We start from the raw sequence: 18,469 nt of genomic DNA on the forward strand, positions 1-18,469 counted from the left end.
AATCAAACTAAATTGGGAGGATCAATAGATAATATCAAGACTAAACCCAAAGATGGGAGGAATCTGCTTAAAAGTATTGCTGGGAACAATTGGGGTACAGATAAGAACACATTCATGCTGACAGGGCATTATTAAGACCAGTTAGATTATGGATGCCAAGCCTTTAACACAGCTTCTGAATCAACACTAACAAAAATGGAGCCAATCCAAGACCAAGCTTGTGGTGTGAGTATTATGACTCCATTGTGTGTGCTGCTGGTAGCAACTGGAGAAATGCCTATAAATTTAAGGATTAAATTGTTAGATTTAACCTCTTGGACTAAGGTTAGTGGAAATTATGAAGTTAAGAGCCCTAAAGAATATGTGAGGACTGTTGGGAATTAGGTAGACAAGAACTCCTACATTCTAACAGGGTCAAAGGGGGTGTGAAAAGGAAGATCTGGAAGAAACTAAAATCTTTATTCATGGGAAATCAAACTATAGTTGTGGATTTGGACTTGTACGGTAAAACAAAGGGAAGAGTAGGACTGTCAAATAGAACTATGATCTGAGTTTTTATACATAGCAAATAATGCCAGTATTGCCAAAAATATGATGACCTTTGAGATAACACAGGTAGAGTGGAAATGGCCTTTTGTATCCCTGAAATTGGAATTAATAGATCTGAGACCATCCAATTCTGTCTGACTTGATGAGCATACTCTTGGCACTGACTTGGATAAGGGATGTGTGCCCAACTATGACTGTTACCTTATCTGACTCTTTATCAGCTATAATGGCAATTAGAAAGGGAGCCTCAGAAAGCAGGAATGTTTTAATATTGCTCTTAACTACAGAGATAGTAATAGTGTGGATTCTGCACATGTTGGGATACTGGGCAATGAAATGGCAGATAAAGCAGCTAAAAATGGAGGTTGATTATAAAGATCCTTCTGAGTAAACAGGACTTCAAAAGTTTGCTTAAGAGAGAACTTAAGAAGGAATGGCAAGACCTATGGACCAGAGGTGGGTAAAAGACCAAAGTTTCTATGAAATGTCCTAAACATGAGGATAATGGTATACATAATAGCTATGATAGAAGTGAAGTAACTACATTTAGCATGCTGACAGGTCAGTGACCTGAACGGTAATTCTATTTCCTAAACAAGCACAACAATTGGTTGTGTGACACATGCAAAGTCCAAGAAATAGTTGAGCATCTGCTGTGGCAATGTAGGGACAATTACACAGCTTCTTTATGAAGAACTAAGATGCTTCAAAGTGAAAGAACATAGTCTGAAAGGATTGGTGTGAGTACCGGGAAAGGGGAGTATCGTTAAAAAAGGATAGGAGGGGGAGGTGCAAAAAAGTCTGTCACGACCTCAAGAGAGAGGGAGTTGGTAAGGGACAAGGAGGCAATCCACAGGGATTAGTAAACCCCAGAGTCCTGTCCTGAACAGGGGAGTCTGGCAAGAGGCTGAGAAGGGTGAAGTAGCCACAGGGAGCAGAGGAGTCTCCAGTGATCAATCCAGACACAAGCAAGGGGAGAGAGAGAGAGATGGAATTGGAAGGAATTCAGGGAAACAGCAACAGGATCTGAGACTGAGCAGACTAGGATTGCCCGTCCTAGGGTCCCTGGGTTGGACCCCTTAGTAGTGAGCGGGCCCCAGGTTCCCCTACCAGCCACTGGGATAGTAACACTGGACCTAGACTTTTGAATGGAAGTCTGCCTGAAACAGCATACGGATAGTTTGCCCAGTGGAACTTTGTTACCCCAGAATGGGGGGACTATATAGTGACCTGGCTGGATGACTGAGTCACAAAGAGAAAGAGAGAGGGTCCACAGTGCCAGCAACTGACAGAAGCGTGCAAAAGATGGGCCAAGAGCTAATTCCTATATCTAGCACCTGAGGTAACTTCATACAGAAGAAGTTGAAGCTTGCACATTTGTTCTGTAAAAGTTATTCCAATACATGCTTGGTGTTCGTTGATTGAAGGAAAGCTAACAAATATGTAACATGGAAATATATAAGAACCAAATGAGAAGAGGGGAGGGGCAAGTTAGAGAAATACTGGATCAGAAACTAAACAAATGAGATGGAGACAATCATCATGAATTGCAGGAGAGTGTCCTGGTGCCCTGGAACTTGGTAATTTCCCCCCACCTCAAAAGTTAATCTTTTCTGTTTATTGTCAGAAACCAAGTGACAATTCTGTCTGAAAACTTATAAAGGTGAAAATCGATTTAAGACAAAATTGGGTGGTCTTGTGACTCAGTTTCCCTTACATAATCCCTTACATAATCTTACAAAATAATACAAATGGCTGCCAACACCAAGGGTATCCAAAAAGGGACTGTTACCACGGGTTGAGGGGAAAATATGGAGCAGGAGCATCCAAAGAAACGTTATCCAAACCAACAGTATCCTCATTAGGAAACAGACCATTTGTGTATGGAAGGTCACAATTCTTGTGCATGACTCTTCCTTCTGATTCACCCTCTGCACCCAGAATCTTAAGTGGCTGATGTTAGGGAGTCAGAACAAGGCCCAGATCGCATGTTACGCACTTATACCCACGCATAGACAATATGCCAAACAGTACCTATCCCGAGAGAGACATCTTGAACAGCTGCTGGAAAGGATTCATAGCCATCAGCTCTTCAAAACCAAGAGGAATTTTTGATCCCAGTGCAGAGAATTGCTCATCTAAAGATCAAAATACACATGGCTCTACCTGTAATTTTACCATAATGGTAAAAAATTGCATCAATTTCCTGATATGTTACAAGTAGCCAGTTATTTCCAAGGGCTAGGAATGGGTTTCTCAAAATGCACCTGCTGAAACTCCTTCTGAGGACATAGCATTATGCACTTGATACAATGCAAAATTAGAGGTATTCTCTGGTAACATCCAATACCCCTTTGTGGTCAGGTAAAGTTAAAATGCTGAAAGCCAACCAAACTATCATTTTAGACCCTTGCATACTCACTATGGAAGCAAGCATATATGTGGAATTTTTTTTTTCAATCTCTTAGTGCACATGCGTTCAGTTCATTTTGACACCACTGGGAGAGTGTGTCTTAAAAAAAACCCACTATCTATGACAGTGACTAGTACCAGTTGCATCAGTGGAAAGGTGCAAGAAACTACATGGTGAGCAATTATTGTACTCATAGAGGAAGACTCCTAATTCCTGTTAGCAGCTGCCTTATGATTGAGGTATGAGCGTTTATAGCCCTTCCAAAATTAGGGAGTAACCAACGACTAATGCTTCTCTGTGGCAATGGAAATAATGTTCTAGGCAGAGAAGAATCTGCTGCATTTCAAGACAGCTCCCATAAAGGATACAAAAAAGAGGAAAAGGGATCATTGAAGTACTTCTCCTAGTCCTCCACTGGTTCAAATACTTTGGACATGCTCGATAGCAAAGGACACCCCATAGTATACCTGCAGAAAGCAGCAGACCTCTTGAAGCAGAGACTCTTTCATTCAGACTGTGAACACTTACAATTCATAGCCTGGACACTGGAAAAGGAGTGTAGTTCAGTATCGATTATGTTTCTGATGTGAAGGGAACCAGAAAGTTCTTTGGAGCAGAGACTGCCTCTGTTTGTGCAATGCCCAGCACAATGGGGCCCTGACCTCGAGCTGCTACTTTGATAACCAGGCCTTTAGGATTATTTGTATCTCAGCAACATGAGTCTTTTCAGGAGGTTTGGTTGGATCCCTTAACCAAGCCCTATAGAAACATAGGAACCAGTCATAGCAGCATTTAGTAGTTAAGCACATCAGAGCCTTCATTTGAGTATCAGGTGCCAAGTTTAATCATAATGACAAACTAGACAAGCATATGGCTAACCTTTCTAGTCACCATTACCTCCGAAAGGCAAGTTTTGGAATTAGTTACCGTATGCATACAAGAATCACACTGCTTTTGTTATGAGGAACCTGTTATTCTTATAGATCCAGAAACCTTTCAGTTCAATTCTTCTTTCCACACTTCATGGGAAATAGTTATCCCATCATTTTGTACTTGGAAAACTGTGGCATAAAGGGCCATGCCTAGAGCTGTAAAGTAAGCATATGGAGTACATATACCAGTAACTATTCATCTCATTCTATCCAAATGGTAAGACCTTAGGCTGCTGCAGGCAAGATGTAAAAGTCCTGCATCAATTGGTGGGCTAGGCATCTGAAAAGATATTATCAGAAATCTCTGGAGACACTGTGGGAAAGTGTATGAGCCTCATCTGCGAAAGATCTGCAAAGTAAGTTTTGAGGAAAATCTGAAGTCATCCTTTAAAAGTGCTCCTGGGCTGGTTCCCACTTAACTCTCTAGGTTTACAAAGCTTTTGCTTTATATGAGGGAAACTTACAATCCTGCCTGCTATTCTATTATAATAATAATAAAACTCTGCTTTTCCCTTCCCTCCTTACTTTTGGGATTCACTGCTTGCTACTTCCCACGAGTAACGAATGAGGAGAGAAGCTGTGAACAGAATAAAACTTATTACCCAATAATTTTCTGTTTAACAGTGTCTCCAAATTCAACCCACCTTGGCAATCTTATAAATAACAAGAATTCAAATTGAAAATGTTCTCTAAAGGCAGACAAATATTGTCTTTAAATTAACCTTGTGTGTTTTAACTAGTTGTCTTAATGCTAATAATTGGTTGCTGGAGAGTTTCTACAGATGTGGAAAAACTCTCTTTTGGTGACCTGAGCTGAAGGGCAGAGCTTAGTCCTGGAGGCTCCAGCAACAACATTGGACTGCCTCCAAATTCCACAGGTGGGGGGCATTAGCCCATAAGTAATGAATTCAGAGAGAAGCTGCTAGCAAAGAAAATTATCAGGCAAGAAATTTATCATTTCATCTCCAAATATATTAGCATATAACTGACCACTGGAATGAGGCACTGTAATTCATCCTCTTCAATATCATGTTAGCTATAAATGTACTAGTTTCCATGGCAGAATCTTGCTAATTCTCACTCAGCTAACTTAAATTTATATTTTCCAAAAAAAAAAAAAAAATTGGCCCTATTTCTCAGAAAATCTTCAACAGGAAATAGCTGAGGTCTCCTATTACTGGATTTTCATTAATCTTACAAAATATATCCACTGTATTTGTTAAAATGAAGTGATATATTAAAACTACAGTCATTTTAAAAACAATATATTCTTGGTTTTGCCTTTGCAGCTCTTCCATATAAGATGATGATGTTCCCTACCAATTGAGGAAGGGAGGTAAAACCTTCCAAGTGCCTCTCAATTCTTTTCTTTCTGCATGCCTGTGCAGATGTGAACCCAATCTTTATCCTTGTATTGATTTTTGTTTGGATAATGTATTGTTTTAAAATATTTGTCTACAAATAAGTTTGTCATTCTCTTTTTCTTGGTTTTTGTGTGGAATTAGTCTGATGGTTAGGCTCACTTGGCATTCAAGATGGCGAAAGAGCTCAGGGTTCAGCGAAATATATTGTCAGGATATTGACTCATCTTCAAGCAGAATTCTCTGCTGGGTCCCTGACTAAGAAGGCGTACTCATATACATCAGAAAAGGATCCAGTTGCACGGGGCTGCATTATTAAAAGGGTTTTGCTCTGACTGTCGAAGTGGAAGTAATTTAAGAATTTGGGGACCTTAATAAGATTATGACTTGTCTTTTTCTTCACAATTTTCTCTGTTTAGTAGATTTGTTATTTTATTGGGATACTTGACTCCAAGGTCTACCTTTCGTGTTGCTGTTCAAGGAGGCTCAGGCTTGCACTGCAGTTTGGACGGCAGTCATGTCATCCTTTAGAGAACAGATATTTTAAAGGTTTCATGGGTGTGGGTGTATAATATATAATCATAACTTGTATATCCACAGTATTGAAACTTTTAGTTTCCACCAGGCTAATGGAGGCTTTTATTGAGCCTCTTAGGACCAGCTTTCTCTTGTATCCTTCACTGAAGATTTCTCCCCTTGTGACTAACATTTGTCAAAAGACCATCAGAACTGCAGACTTTGACAGATTTTTCTTCTAAAAATTTTCATAAGAGGTCTTGGATTTCCCTTTAAACTACTTTTTTTTGGGGGGGAGGGGTGTGGAACAGGGGGGATAAATACTGTTTCTAAGCTTCATGACCTTTTAGGTTAAGGTTGGTTGCACACTGACCCTGACCAGACAATGTGTTTTATAGCAGTCTTCAAGATTGTGACTTTTGGTGAAAAGTTCATTTCAATGTAGAGATGACCTAAACAAATCTGAGGCTGCAAAGAGGCTGACGTTGTTTCCTTAGTCTCAATCCCCACAAAAAAGGAATTGAGAGTCTATAAAGCACAGTTCCAGGGTCAGACCTCATGTGTGATGCCCTTCTTTGAGATGTGGGACCCTGCAGTCCCATCACCTTAGACCCTGAAAACAGTGCTTCGGACCTCCCAGGGCCCATCCTCCCTCCTATTGCTTTATAGATGCTTTCTTAGAGTCCCCCTTAGGATATGGGCTGGTTCCCTGAGTTCCAAGATTACTTCCCTGCCATGTTGTCCCCAAAGGGCATAAAGTTGACACTGGTTCTCCACTTGTGAAGTAACTTTCTACTCTCCATGTGTCAGTATATAATGCCTGCATCTGTAACTTTCACTCTATGCATCCAAAGAAGTGAGGTTTTTACCCACGAAAGCTTAGTCTTTAAGGTGGCACCAGACTCCTTGTTGTTTTTGTAGATACAGACTAACATGGCTACCCCCTGATACTTGACACCATTATTAGTACAGTGGCTATAGATATGGGTTGGTCCAATTTTCCTTTGATATCAATCTCTACCATCATTTCAGACTTACAGTATGTTCACTAAAAATAGCAGTAGATCTAGAAACAAAATAATGACAGCAAATGGAGGAATATCATTATTCCCATTTAAGACCCTCATCCTGCAGTCTTTCCAACTGCAAACATCTGTAATCCTACATAATTATGATTTTGTTTTACAAAAATCCCTTTCATTTCACAAGGACGTTTTAGTTGGATGCCAGACATGCACTGTTATCTTCTTCTCGGAGTGATAACCCCATGCAAATAGCGTCCTGGGTTCTTCAACAACTGCTCATTCCCTGACCCAGTTCCATTAGTGCAAGAATAGGGAGAATCAATTATTAATGGACTAAAAGTGTGTGTATGGAAAACCTATGTCAATTCTTGGTTACGTGGCTGAGATACAAAAATATATGCACACATTTACATATCTTACCTAAAGTCACATATGCTGAAGCATGCAAACACTCCTTAACATGATGCTGAACCCTTAAGGCCTTAATGCTGCAACTGGATTTGCATGGATGGACCCTTAGAACCAGAGTATGACTGAAGCCAGTAGAACTCCATATAGGTACAAAGGTCTACCTGCATAGATCACAATTGGGCTTAAATTTATACAGGGAAGATTTTCTTAACTTTATAAATGGATGGGGAGGAAAGATAGAGAAAAGGAAAAAATTCACAGCTACAATAATAAAGACCCAAAGGATTTCATAGTCAAGTGTAGAATTGTCATCTTCCATAAGCAACATATACTTTGACATAAGGATACCATTTCATAGAGCATGTAAATGATAAAAAATTAAGGGGATAAATTCTGGATCCCTTGAACTCAATGGCAAAATTACCACAGACTTCAGTGAGGCATTGTTTAGAACTCTGCTTTTTGTTCTTCCTAGGGTCTGTACAGAAGACAGGCTATATATTAAATCATGTATTTTGCAATAGACAAAAATGTATTATCCTTCAATTTTACATTGTTTTCAGATAGGGCAGTCCAGTACTTCGTCAACATATTTCGTAAATACAATAAATTGAGATACAGTTGTAGTTCCTCTATTATTCTGCACTAAAACCAAGTACAAAGCACTCAATTAACTTTTTATGCTGATGCAAACCAGAAAGGCAGGAGTTTTTGGAATGTGGGGGCTAAAAAGTTATTCTGGGATTGCTCTACTTGAAGTCCACGCAGTGTTGTAATCCCATGTTTGTTTTTTCTATCATGGCTCAGTTTTTCCATTGACAAGATCTCCTGTACTTTCTGAAGCCACTGATTCAAGTGGGTAAACAGATTTCCATGTCACTTTTTTGAGCAGTTAATCTAGCTCAAGAGCGTGGACTTTCTTCTCTACCCCTAAGGTACGAATAACAAACAAACCACAATGATGAACCTAATCCTCTAAGATGCCAAATACTTTTGAATGTTTTTAAAGTCAATATAGCTGAAAGAACTCTGACTCTCACAAGACTGGATTGTTAAAACTTAAGTATGGTAGTCATTTAAATAAATCCAAGTTGAGTCACAGAGCAGTTAAAAGCTGGTAGGCAGAATAGTGTCACACTTAAGAGCACAACACATTGATATTTGTCTCCTGGCTGACTGCTGAGCCACAATGCAGTGTAAGTGAATGAATGCAGAGGTTAACTCCAGGTAGCACAAATTCCTTCAGAAATTCCTGATCAACAAAGCCACGATCAACAAACTTCCTCCCACCCCCCAAAACAAAACAAAAAAATAACCCCACAATCCAACCCCCCCTCCCAAATTCCCCTACCATTAAATTGGCACTTTATTGGCACCGCAAATTGTCTTGGCATAGTCACACTATAGGATACTCTACTAGAAATCCTGGACAGAAAGTTGTATTGTACATTACACACACTGTATTTTATAACAATCTTCCATTGTAGTCTAATTCAGTAAAACAGGAATAGAACAGTGAATAGGGCAAATGCCCACACTCAAAGTAAATGTGAGGTATCAGTATCTTCTATGAAGGCCACTGCTTTTGTCACTAAACTAACAGTAGTATACTCTTGTTACGAATTCCTTTGCTATTGTGAATTATGAAGGCAGAAGCCAGGAAGCTAGTTCTTTCAAGAAAGTGGACTTAAGATGATAGTTTTGGATTCAAGGGGAAAAGATAGTGTATTTAATCCAAGTAACACTTCCACAGTCCAACCTGGGTCAAAAATGGAGTCACTAGGACACTAATAGGCCAAACATAGTGCCCTCCAGGGAAAATAAAAGTTGTATTTTTACTGGAACAGGATCATTTCTAAATTCCCTCATCTACTCAGTAGTGTTCTGAGGTCACTTCTAGTTTTGGAATCAGTTCATAATACACCAGTTTAGTTAGCTGTAAATAATCAAAAGCAGTTTCACATTTGGAAAAGGATTACAGACATTCCTTGATACAAAAGAGCAGTAAAAGTGCTTCTAGCACTTGGCAAATATTATTGTACTATATATAGTTAAGCCACCCAGGTAGTACAGAAGCTTTCAGGAAATAAACTATCCAAGAGATGACCTAATAGGTCTTTTCCTTTTCTATTTTTTAATATTTCCAGAAGTACAACACTGCCCCCTTGTGGTGCAAAAAAGAACAAAATAGCTAACAATGTTTAGTTTAGCTACCCTGTTTCCCCGAAAATAAGACATCCTCCGAAAATAAGGCCTACTTACAGTTTTGCCTCTCGTTGTAATATAAGGCATCCCCCCGATAATAAGACCTCCCCGATAATAAGGCATCCACCGATAATAAGGCATTTTTCATTTCTGAAAAATAAGACATCCCCTGAAAATAAGACCTAGCGCATCTTTGGGAGCAAAAATTAATATAAGACACTGTCTTATTTTCGGGGAAACAGGGTAATAGCATTAACTTCCAGTACATATTATAATATAATTATGTACTCAAAAGAAATCCATAATTGGCGAATCAATGAAAAGAGAATGGGCATAAGACCACAAAATATTTACCTCAATAAAAGCATGTAAAGCAATTATAATTTAAAGTGATTTTTTTTTTTTTACAGCACATTTCACAAAATTTCAATTTGCAGAAGCCAAGCTTTTCCAAAAGCCTTTTAAAGGCACTAAATTCACAGGTAATTAACCAATAATTAGTACAGAAGAGATGGATAGCAGCACAAGTATCTAGAGAAGATTGCCTCTTTGTTAAAAAAAAAAAAAAAAAAAAAAAGCTAAGTTCAACAAAACTTTAAATAAATACTAAAACAAAAAGAAAAACCCCCACACACTAAAAGTTACCCAAGCTGTGCATAAGTTAGTTTCAAGAGCAGAAATATAATATAGTCACTTTATCACCATTAAATACTAAGTTCATTCCCAAATAACTGTGCATCTCCCACTCTCCACCCCACCCAAAAGTTGAAGCATGGGAAGTTTAAAAAATGACAAGTTTTGGCCACCTTTGTTTTGCATTCTGAGATTTTTGTGTGAAAAATATTCTTAGCATACACCTCTGTTGTACTGCAATGGCAAAGTACTGTTGAATCTTCATATGCAAACAGCAAAAGCCACACAATGAATAAGTGCCACTCAGCTGCAGAAACTGGCAAGTTATTGGCAGTATTTGATCCTCTTCTTTTCAGATGCCACACTTCTTTATCCAACCTGCCACTAGAAAAATAAAACAAAGTTGTATGTATGCAATAAACTCAGTGATTCATTACGGTCCACATACTTAATTCAAATCCACCAATACTTTTTATGTGTAACAAGAGGATGCACAACTTTCTAGATACTATCCCTGTCCCAAAAAGAGTTTACTATCTAAAAGGAAAGCAGCAACTTATTAAAAAGGTAAGGGAGAGGGAAATAAGCATATATAAAGTGTAGATAAAAAAAACAGATGCACACCAAAAATACATAACTTCTCCCTTGCCTGTTTATTATTAATTGGCTAATTTCTTATAAGCATGGAGGGAAAAAAACATGGTTTCTGAAGGAGGTTGCCATCTTACAAGTACGGTCAGTAAGGGTGTTCCATGTCCAGTGAGCAGCCTGGAATTAGGTGTGAATACGATTGTGGGAGAAGTTGATAAATGGGAAGTCAACATTCGCATTAATGGTGGAGTAGAGAGGATGGGAGCAATGCAGTAAGAGACAGGAGTGGACAAGTGGTGAAGGACAGAGCTGTGAAAAGCCTTGAAGATTAGGAAAAGTAGCTTGCGTTTTGTGGTAGAAAAGGGAGACCTAGTGGAAAAATTCAAAGAGGGGGTGGGTGATGTAGTAAGACAACACGAAGGAAGATGAATGATCTTAGAAGCTGCATTTCGAATGGGTTGGAGGGAAGGATCAAATGGGTATCGGAGAAATCATAAGAAGAGGCAAGTGCAATAGTCAATGTGGGATAAAGAATCTGAACAAGATTTTGCTGTGGGAATAAAAAGGAAAGATTGCAGCTTAGAAACTTGACAGGAATTGAATCATTGACAAAATTTGTCTACAACCTAGATATGCGGGTCAAGGAAGAAGAAATTAAATAGGACTCATGATTGGCATCAGTGACCGGGAGCAGGGTGATACTGTTGATAACCGCTGAGAATGCAAGTGGATAAGAAGGATCTGGAAGGAAACTTCAGTTTGGGACATGTTAAGTTGACTTCTGCTTACTTTGTTTTGTACAGTTCTTTAGTACAATGCTTCTCAAAGCCGGTCCGCTGCTTGTTGAGGGAAAGCCCCTGGCAGTCCAGGCCGGTTTGTTTACCTGCCGCGTCTGCAGGTTCGGCCGATCGCAGCTCTCACTGGCCGCGATTTACCGTCCCAGGCCAACGGGGGCTGCGGGAAGCGGTGTGGGCTGAGGGACATAATGGCCGCCGCTTCCAGCAACCCCCATTGGCTTGGAGTGGTGAACAGTGGCCAGTGGGAGCCACAATCGGCTGAACCTGCAGAAGCGGCAGGTAAACAAACCACCCTGGACCACCAGGGCCTTTCTCTGAACAAGCGGCGGTCCGACTGAGAAGCACTGCTTTAGTAGACGTATACAGACAAAACTGAACTTACTAATAAAGCTAGTTAAATCTAAAAACATTTTTAAAAGGATTTAACAAAGTAAATCTTAAAACTTACTCTAAGTCCGCCTCCTCCTCCTCCAGAGCTTGAAGATGCAATTTGTTTCTCCATTTCCTCCTGTTTCTTTTTCTTTTGCTCCACAGAATATGGGTTCTTAACACCCCGAGAGGTGGCCTTTAGGGAAATAAGATAGGGTAAAATACTGCAGTCCAGTTTCTTTCCAAAGAAATAAAATCTTGGCAACTATATTTTGTGGGTTTCTATTTGGAAGCAATATTGAAACACTAATTAATACTAGTATGTAACACAGCAGCGTAACTTTTTAAGGTGCTTTTTCACATTGCACAGTATTTGTCAGTGATGGCAATGGGGTATTCTCTTATTTCATTTTTATTTGTATATCCAGCTGGGCATAATTTAATGAGTAAATGCATGTGGTTTGTATTCAAATTGTAAAATTAAATGTTTTCCCCCTCTCTCCTTCAAGAACTCCCAAGCACTTTGATCCTGCAGTTTTTCCAATTGGTATGAGCTCCATATTCTTACCTTCACCAATTGAATTTTAATTTAGAAAGGATGGTTTAGGCAGTCTGCTGCATCCAAGAACCCAAACTGTTACTTTATTATGGGATCAGTGCCCCACCTTCTCTTACCACATGGATTCCTGCAAGTACAGGGCATCCTATGGCTAACAGAGAGATGTTAGCCAAGAGGTCTCATTACAATTTACAATAAATGCATGAGGGGAGATGACAGAATTTTAATATCTACAGTCCTTATGTAAACCCTACCACAGAAGTCAATGGGAATTTTACATGCAGTAGAACTGCATGGTCAAGTGGTTAGGGGCCCAGCTTAGGATGTGTAAAATAAAGGTTCAATTCCTCTACCACAAATATCCTCTGTGACCCTGGGCAAGTAACTATTTGTGCCTCAATTGTCCATCTGTAAAATAGGGTTAATAGTACTTTCCCCTACCTCATAGGGGCGTTGTGAGGATATATACATTACAAGATTGAGGGACTGAGCTACTATGGTGATGGGGCCATATAAGTACCTAAATTAGAGTGATATAAGGTTCTAAAACATGAATACCAAGGCCGTACATAATAGCTTCTTTTTTCTCTTACTTATTTTGAAATCTGAATTTTACAGAATTTTTAATGCACTTCTAACTCATAATTTAGAGCTATAACACTACATGTGAGCAACAGAAAAAATAAGGTTAAATCTATGCTGAGAGGAAAGAGGAACAGACTGTTATCAGTCACCACCACCTTGGATTTGTGCTATCGGTCAAAGCAGAGTTGTGACAAAGCAAGACTGTAGACGGAGTAAGAATGTGAAGAGAGGCATTAAGCTGTCAGTGCAATATAAAATATGAAGTAAAGATGAAGTAGGGTGATCTGAACAGTATATTAGATTAGCATATTGTTTGCACAGAAACAGAATGACCTAGCTCCAGCATGGTTTGAACACAGGGCTGGAAGCCTTAGTTCTAGTCATTTAAACACACACACACACACACACACACATACTTGTGTGTCAAGTTGCGTCTTTGCAAAATAGAAGCTTTAGTTTGTGTCTATTTTCACCATCTACTATATCTCTTCCTATATGGTATTTATCTACCTACCACTCAGGGTTGTTGCAAGGATATATATTTAGAAAGTACTTTGAGATTCAAAGCACTGTATCTGTACTAATTTTTTTTTTTAATTAAAATGTAGTCCAAAGCAAACCAAAAAAGTTTTAATAAAAGGGCCTTTAAATATCACTTAAATGCTGCTATAATAATTTAGAAAGTGCTTTTATTCATGACTCAAATATGAATCACGATCTTTTAAACAGGAGCAAACAGAATAAGCCCGTACCAGCAAAAGGCCAACAAACTATACAGAGAACAACAACCAACAATGTTCATACAATACACACATTCATTATCTTCAGATTTCAGCTGCATATTTGAAATTCATCAAGACATTTTAAAGAATTTGGATTATGCAGTGTTTAAAAAAAGTCTGGTAAGGTGCAAATAAGGCTACAGTTCTATTGCTTTAGGCTCTGTATGTGTTTCCACCCTCCTATTATTACCTCTGCCCTAAGGCACATACTACCTTCCACTTTCCTAAGTTTAAGACCTCCAGTCTTAAAACCTGAAGTTTAAGCTTCAACACCCAAGTCCCCAACTTTTCAGGCCCAGAGTTTGTCAATGCCAACTGCTTAATTGACTGGGATGAGGAAAGAGACCCATATTTCCCTCATGTTAATGAAGCAAACAGCCAACAAATTCAGCTACGCTGAGGTTTTAGAAGTAGCAAGTAACACTTGCAAATGCCGCCAAAACAATTGCAATTTTTGAAAAATGCAACTGAAATCTCTTTGGTGTTTGTGGTCAAAGTAAAACAAAAATATCACTGACAAAAATCAATTTCTTCTTTGGTTTATAAGAACTTTCCAGCTTTGCATTCACATTTTATAATGGCAGGGATTTTCAACAGCGCTAATAGCCATTTGAATTTCAATGGGAGTTAGGTGCCTAACTATCTTAAACTCCTTTCAAAATCCCTGCCAATGTTCCATGACATCATTGTATAAATACCCATCAAATACATTATACCCATCAAATTAGTAACATGACAGCCAAGTGCAATGATAAATTCCACTTGCCTATAGTCCACGTATGCTGTTCAGCTGCATTTCGGCAAAGAAACCTCTGGTATTTCCCATATTAAAACCAGTGGTTACATAACAAGTTTCTGAATAAATGTAATGTTACCTCCATCTGCCTCTTTTCTGCGGCTTCTGCAAGTTGTCTTCTTTTAATTTCCTACAGAAAATTTGAAAAAAGGAGTTATATTCCACTGTAGTTGAGAAAACAGAATAAATTGTTTAACAATGAAAATATAGTTTTAAAAAAGATTAAATGATATAATGCATAGACTACTCCATGTCCGTTCCTTGTCATTCATATGAACAATGGAAGTTATTTAATCAAAATCTGAACTTAAGGGTCAAACAGCAGCTGCTTCTTCTCTCTGTTATAAGTATTAAAGTAACTACATAAGGACAGTATGCTTTTGGTTCCTAAGATGGTAGAGTGTTATTGCTGCTATGATGTATTCCAGTCTTTGAGTAACAGTAGTTAGTGTTATGCAGATATATCCATTAGAAGGCCACATTTCAGATGACTTGTATCTTTACCGCAAAAAAAAAAAAACCATTCTAGGATGAAACATGCAATAAGAAGGTATTTATATGGCAGAGAAACGGACAGATATTCCATAAGTTGTCCTTGCCCTTTGAAGAGAAAAGAAAAATGAGATCTTGGTATGATTGCTGTTTCCCTGAGGGCCTCATGAAAATAACCTCATGAGAGGTGCCTCATCACAAGTATAAATATTTTAAAAACAAACATCATGAAACCTCTGATAGTAATGTTTACAAAACAACTGTAACTAGTCTAGCTATCACTATAAATGGATTTTCACTGAATGCAAGTTCACTAAAACCAGGCTCCACTATTTTCCAGAGTTAGAAAAGCAGATTTATTTCCTTACCAATTAAATCCCAACCAGGATCTCGATCCAACAATCAGGTCAGCTAGCATGGGCCCCTAAACCCATGAAGAGTCCCACGGATTCTGAAGTCAGTGGGCTTCCGCAAGGTTGCAGGGAACTATGCTAAGAAGATTTGTACCCATGTCAGTAATAAATGATAGTGAATGATGGCATATGTGAAATGAGTTCACCATCATAGTAAAGTTTCTAGTACGAGGGTACATATAACAAACAGGAGTGTAACAGAGAGATCAAGCATGGGTTTAGAGACAGAATTACCCTCTCCCTCTTAAGAGATGGTCTCACCAGATCTCTCTTTGTGCTCCTGCAGATACTTCCAGTGCAGGACACCTGTGACTGAGATTGACAAACTCCAAATTGTGTTAATTTTAGTTCATGCTAGAGATTTCGGGTTTAAGGGGGGCATGGATTAGCATTCATACGACTCTCCCCATCAGTACGCAGCCCAGGGAAGCTAATGATCCAACCAGCGGACCAAATTTGGTGATGAATCCTGGTCATGTGCCTCCTGAGACATGTACACATGCTAAGAAGAAGGGGTGCTACCCTATGTTTTTTGTTTTCTGGTTACATACTGTGTGGTAAGGTACTGACCCTGCAGTACCCAGCTGGTAGAAGGACAGCTGCACAGCTTTACCGAGAAGCACCTAGACTTTTGGACAGTATAAAATAACAGGATTTTCAATGTTTTAAAACATTATAAAGAGATACTCAATTTGACAAACTAATTTTTAAATGTATGTTTGGATTTTGTTTTTTTAGTTCTTAAGAGTTTTCTGTTGATGTTTATATCTCCCTGTCTCCCCACCTGCTGCCAATCAAGGAAGAAACTGACTAACAAACATTCATATGACACTACCCATATGTGCAAATACTTGCAAAATCCAGTCTGTACAAGGGAAAGAGCGAAACTGATATACCAAGTGCTGTCAAATGCCCAAAGCAGACAAGATGGAATGGGAGAAAAATATCTGTTTGCCCATCAACTTCTTTCAGTTATTAGTAAGACCTAAATTATTAAGTAGAAAATGTTCTTACAAAAATATGATTTTCAAGTTGGTGCCCCTTTAAAGATAAATGTACTTAACAAACCTAGAGCACTATGGAGCTGCTTCTGCAGATCCATGCAAGATCAATGTTTTGGTTCTTTTTTTTTTTAAATTAAAGGGTATATTTAACCCTTAATTATACATCCAGGGCTTAATTCCCTCTGTCCCCAAAATAAATATTTAAAAATGCAGTCTTTCAACAGGATCTCTTACTGCGTGTATGTCACTGGAGTATGTTATGCGTGCACCCTTGGGAGCAGGGCTGGTGCAAGGAAGTTTCGTGCCCTAGGCAAAACTTCCACCTTGCGCCATCCCCCCCCCCCCGCCAACCCCCCCCCCCCCCGCCGCCAACCCCCCCCCCCACCTGGGGAGCCCTCCCCCTTCCCGCAGCAGCTACCCCCCTTCTGCAGCTAACCCCGCCCAGGGAGCCCCTCCCCCGAAGCTAACCCCGCCCGGGGAGCCCGCCCCAGCTCACCTCCGCTCCGCCTCCTCCGGTGAGCACGCCGGCACTGCTCTAATTCTCCTCCCCCTCCCAGGCTTGCAACACCAATTGGAGAAGAATTAGAGCGGGGGCTGTGTGCTCAGCAGAGTGGAGGTGATCTGGAGCAGGGCCACCCAGAGGATTCAGGGGGCAAAGCAATTTTGGGGGCCCCTTCCATAAAAAAAAGTTGCAATTATTATAGAATACTATATTCTCATGAGGAACCCTGCAGGGCCAGGGGCAAATTGCCCCACTTGCCCCGCTCCCCCTCCCCGCAGCCCTGATCTGGAGTGGGGAGTGGGTCCCCTGTACGGCTCTCCCCCCAGTTACTGCAGGCAGCCCTCCCCACGCCCCAGCTCACCTCCACTCCACCTCCTTGCCTCAGCGGGCTTTTAGGCGCCCTCAACCATTAGGCACCCTAGTGGTTGCACCGGCCCTGCTTGGCAGGCAGCAATCCTCACGGCTCACTGCACCCCAGGTGGGCTAACCCGTCCCAGCACATTGCTGCTGCCCTTGTTCTGCCGAAGGACTGAACATCTATTACCCCGCCTCTGCTCTGCTGCATTATTTTAATCCTGCGATTATGGGAAAACCACACCATGGAAAGTCGCGCCTCTGTGGGGTAATTTCAAAACCCGACAAAAATAGAAAAACAACCAAACAAACCGCTAGCCCAGAAAAACCCGTTCGGAGGAGGAGGGGAAAGGAGGCTGCACCTGCTGGGGGCCTGCTCCGGGGCGGGGGGTCCCTGCCCAGCTGGCGTGTGGAGGGGCCGGGGAGCGTGGGGTGCGCGGCCCAGCTAGGGCGTGTCGGGGGAGAGGAGCTGGGCTCCCGGAGGTGCCGTGCGCGCCGCACTCACCGGGTCGGGCGTCTCCACCACGTCCTCGGCGGCTCCCCCCAAGCAGGGCAGGCAGAGCCCCATGCCGGGCCCCGCTCCGCTCCGCCGGGCCGCCTAGCGCTCGCTCTCCCGGCTCAGGCAGCCAGAGCTCCGGGGACGCGCCGCGCCAGTCCCGCCCGGTACCCTCAGAGCGCGGAGCCGGCAGGGCCCGCCCAGTTCTGGGATCGGGGCACACGGCGCCACCTGCAGCTCCGGAGCTGCCGCTGCTGCCGCCGCCGCGGGGTGGGTGGGGCCGGCTGCCGCGAGACAAAGGCCGGAGGGAAGCTGGCTGCAGGCTCGGGGGGAGGCGGGAGTCAGAGTTCTACCATTGTCCTGTTACTGGAGGGCTCTCGGCTACCGCAGGGTGTCGTGTAGGAATGTGCTACTGGTAGCAGTTACTGATAGGTTAGATTGTAAGAAACTGCTCCCTGATGTAGCAAATGCCTACAGGTAGCAGTTTCTTGCACTATAGTATATGTGAAATTGCTATGTGTAGAAATGTGCTATCTGTATAGCAGTTATTGATACGTATAGATTGTAAGAAACCGCTTTTGTAAAAAAAATGCTACTTGACTTTTCACATGCTTGAAAACTGTTACCATGTTTTAATCTTCCCTCATATGTCATGTTCTCTAGACCTTTAATTTTTTTCCCTCT

At 40.9% G+C, this 18,469-nt stretch overlaps 1 protein-coding gene across 1 annotated transcript; it reads right to left on the reverse strand.

The window, feature by feature from the left end:
* Window positions 1-9,771: 9,771 nt before the first annotated feature.
* On the reverse strand, window positions 9,772-18,000 carry SVIP (small VCP interacting protein). Its single transcript, XM_034769828.1, has 4 exons — window positions 17,795-18,000; window positions 14,604-14,654; window positions 11,882-11,998; window positions 9,772-10,429 (listed from the first exon to the last, which is right to left on the reverse strand). The coding sequence occupies exons 1-4, from the start codon at window positions 17,855-17,857 to the stop codon at window positions 10,415-10,417; spliced, it is 246 nt and encodes an 81-aa protein (XP_034625719.1). The 5' UTR covers window positions 17,858-18,000; the 3' UTR covers window positions 9,772-10,414.
* Window positions 18,001-18,469: the final 469 nt, after the last annotated feature.

This window comes from Trachemys scripta, chromosome 4 (assembly GCF_013100865.1).
Source record: "Trachemys scripta elegans isolate TJP31775 chromosome 4, CAS_Tse_1.0, whole genome shotgun sequence".
Taxonomy (NCBI): Eukaryota; Metazoa; Chordata; order Testudines; family Emydidae; genus Trachemys; species Trachemys scripta.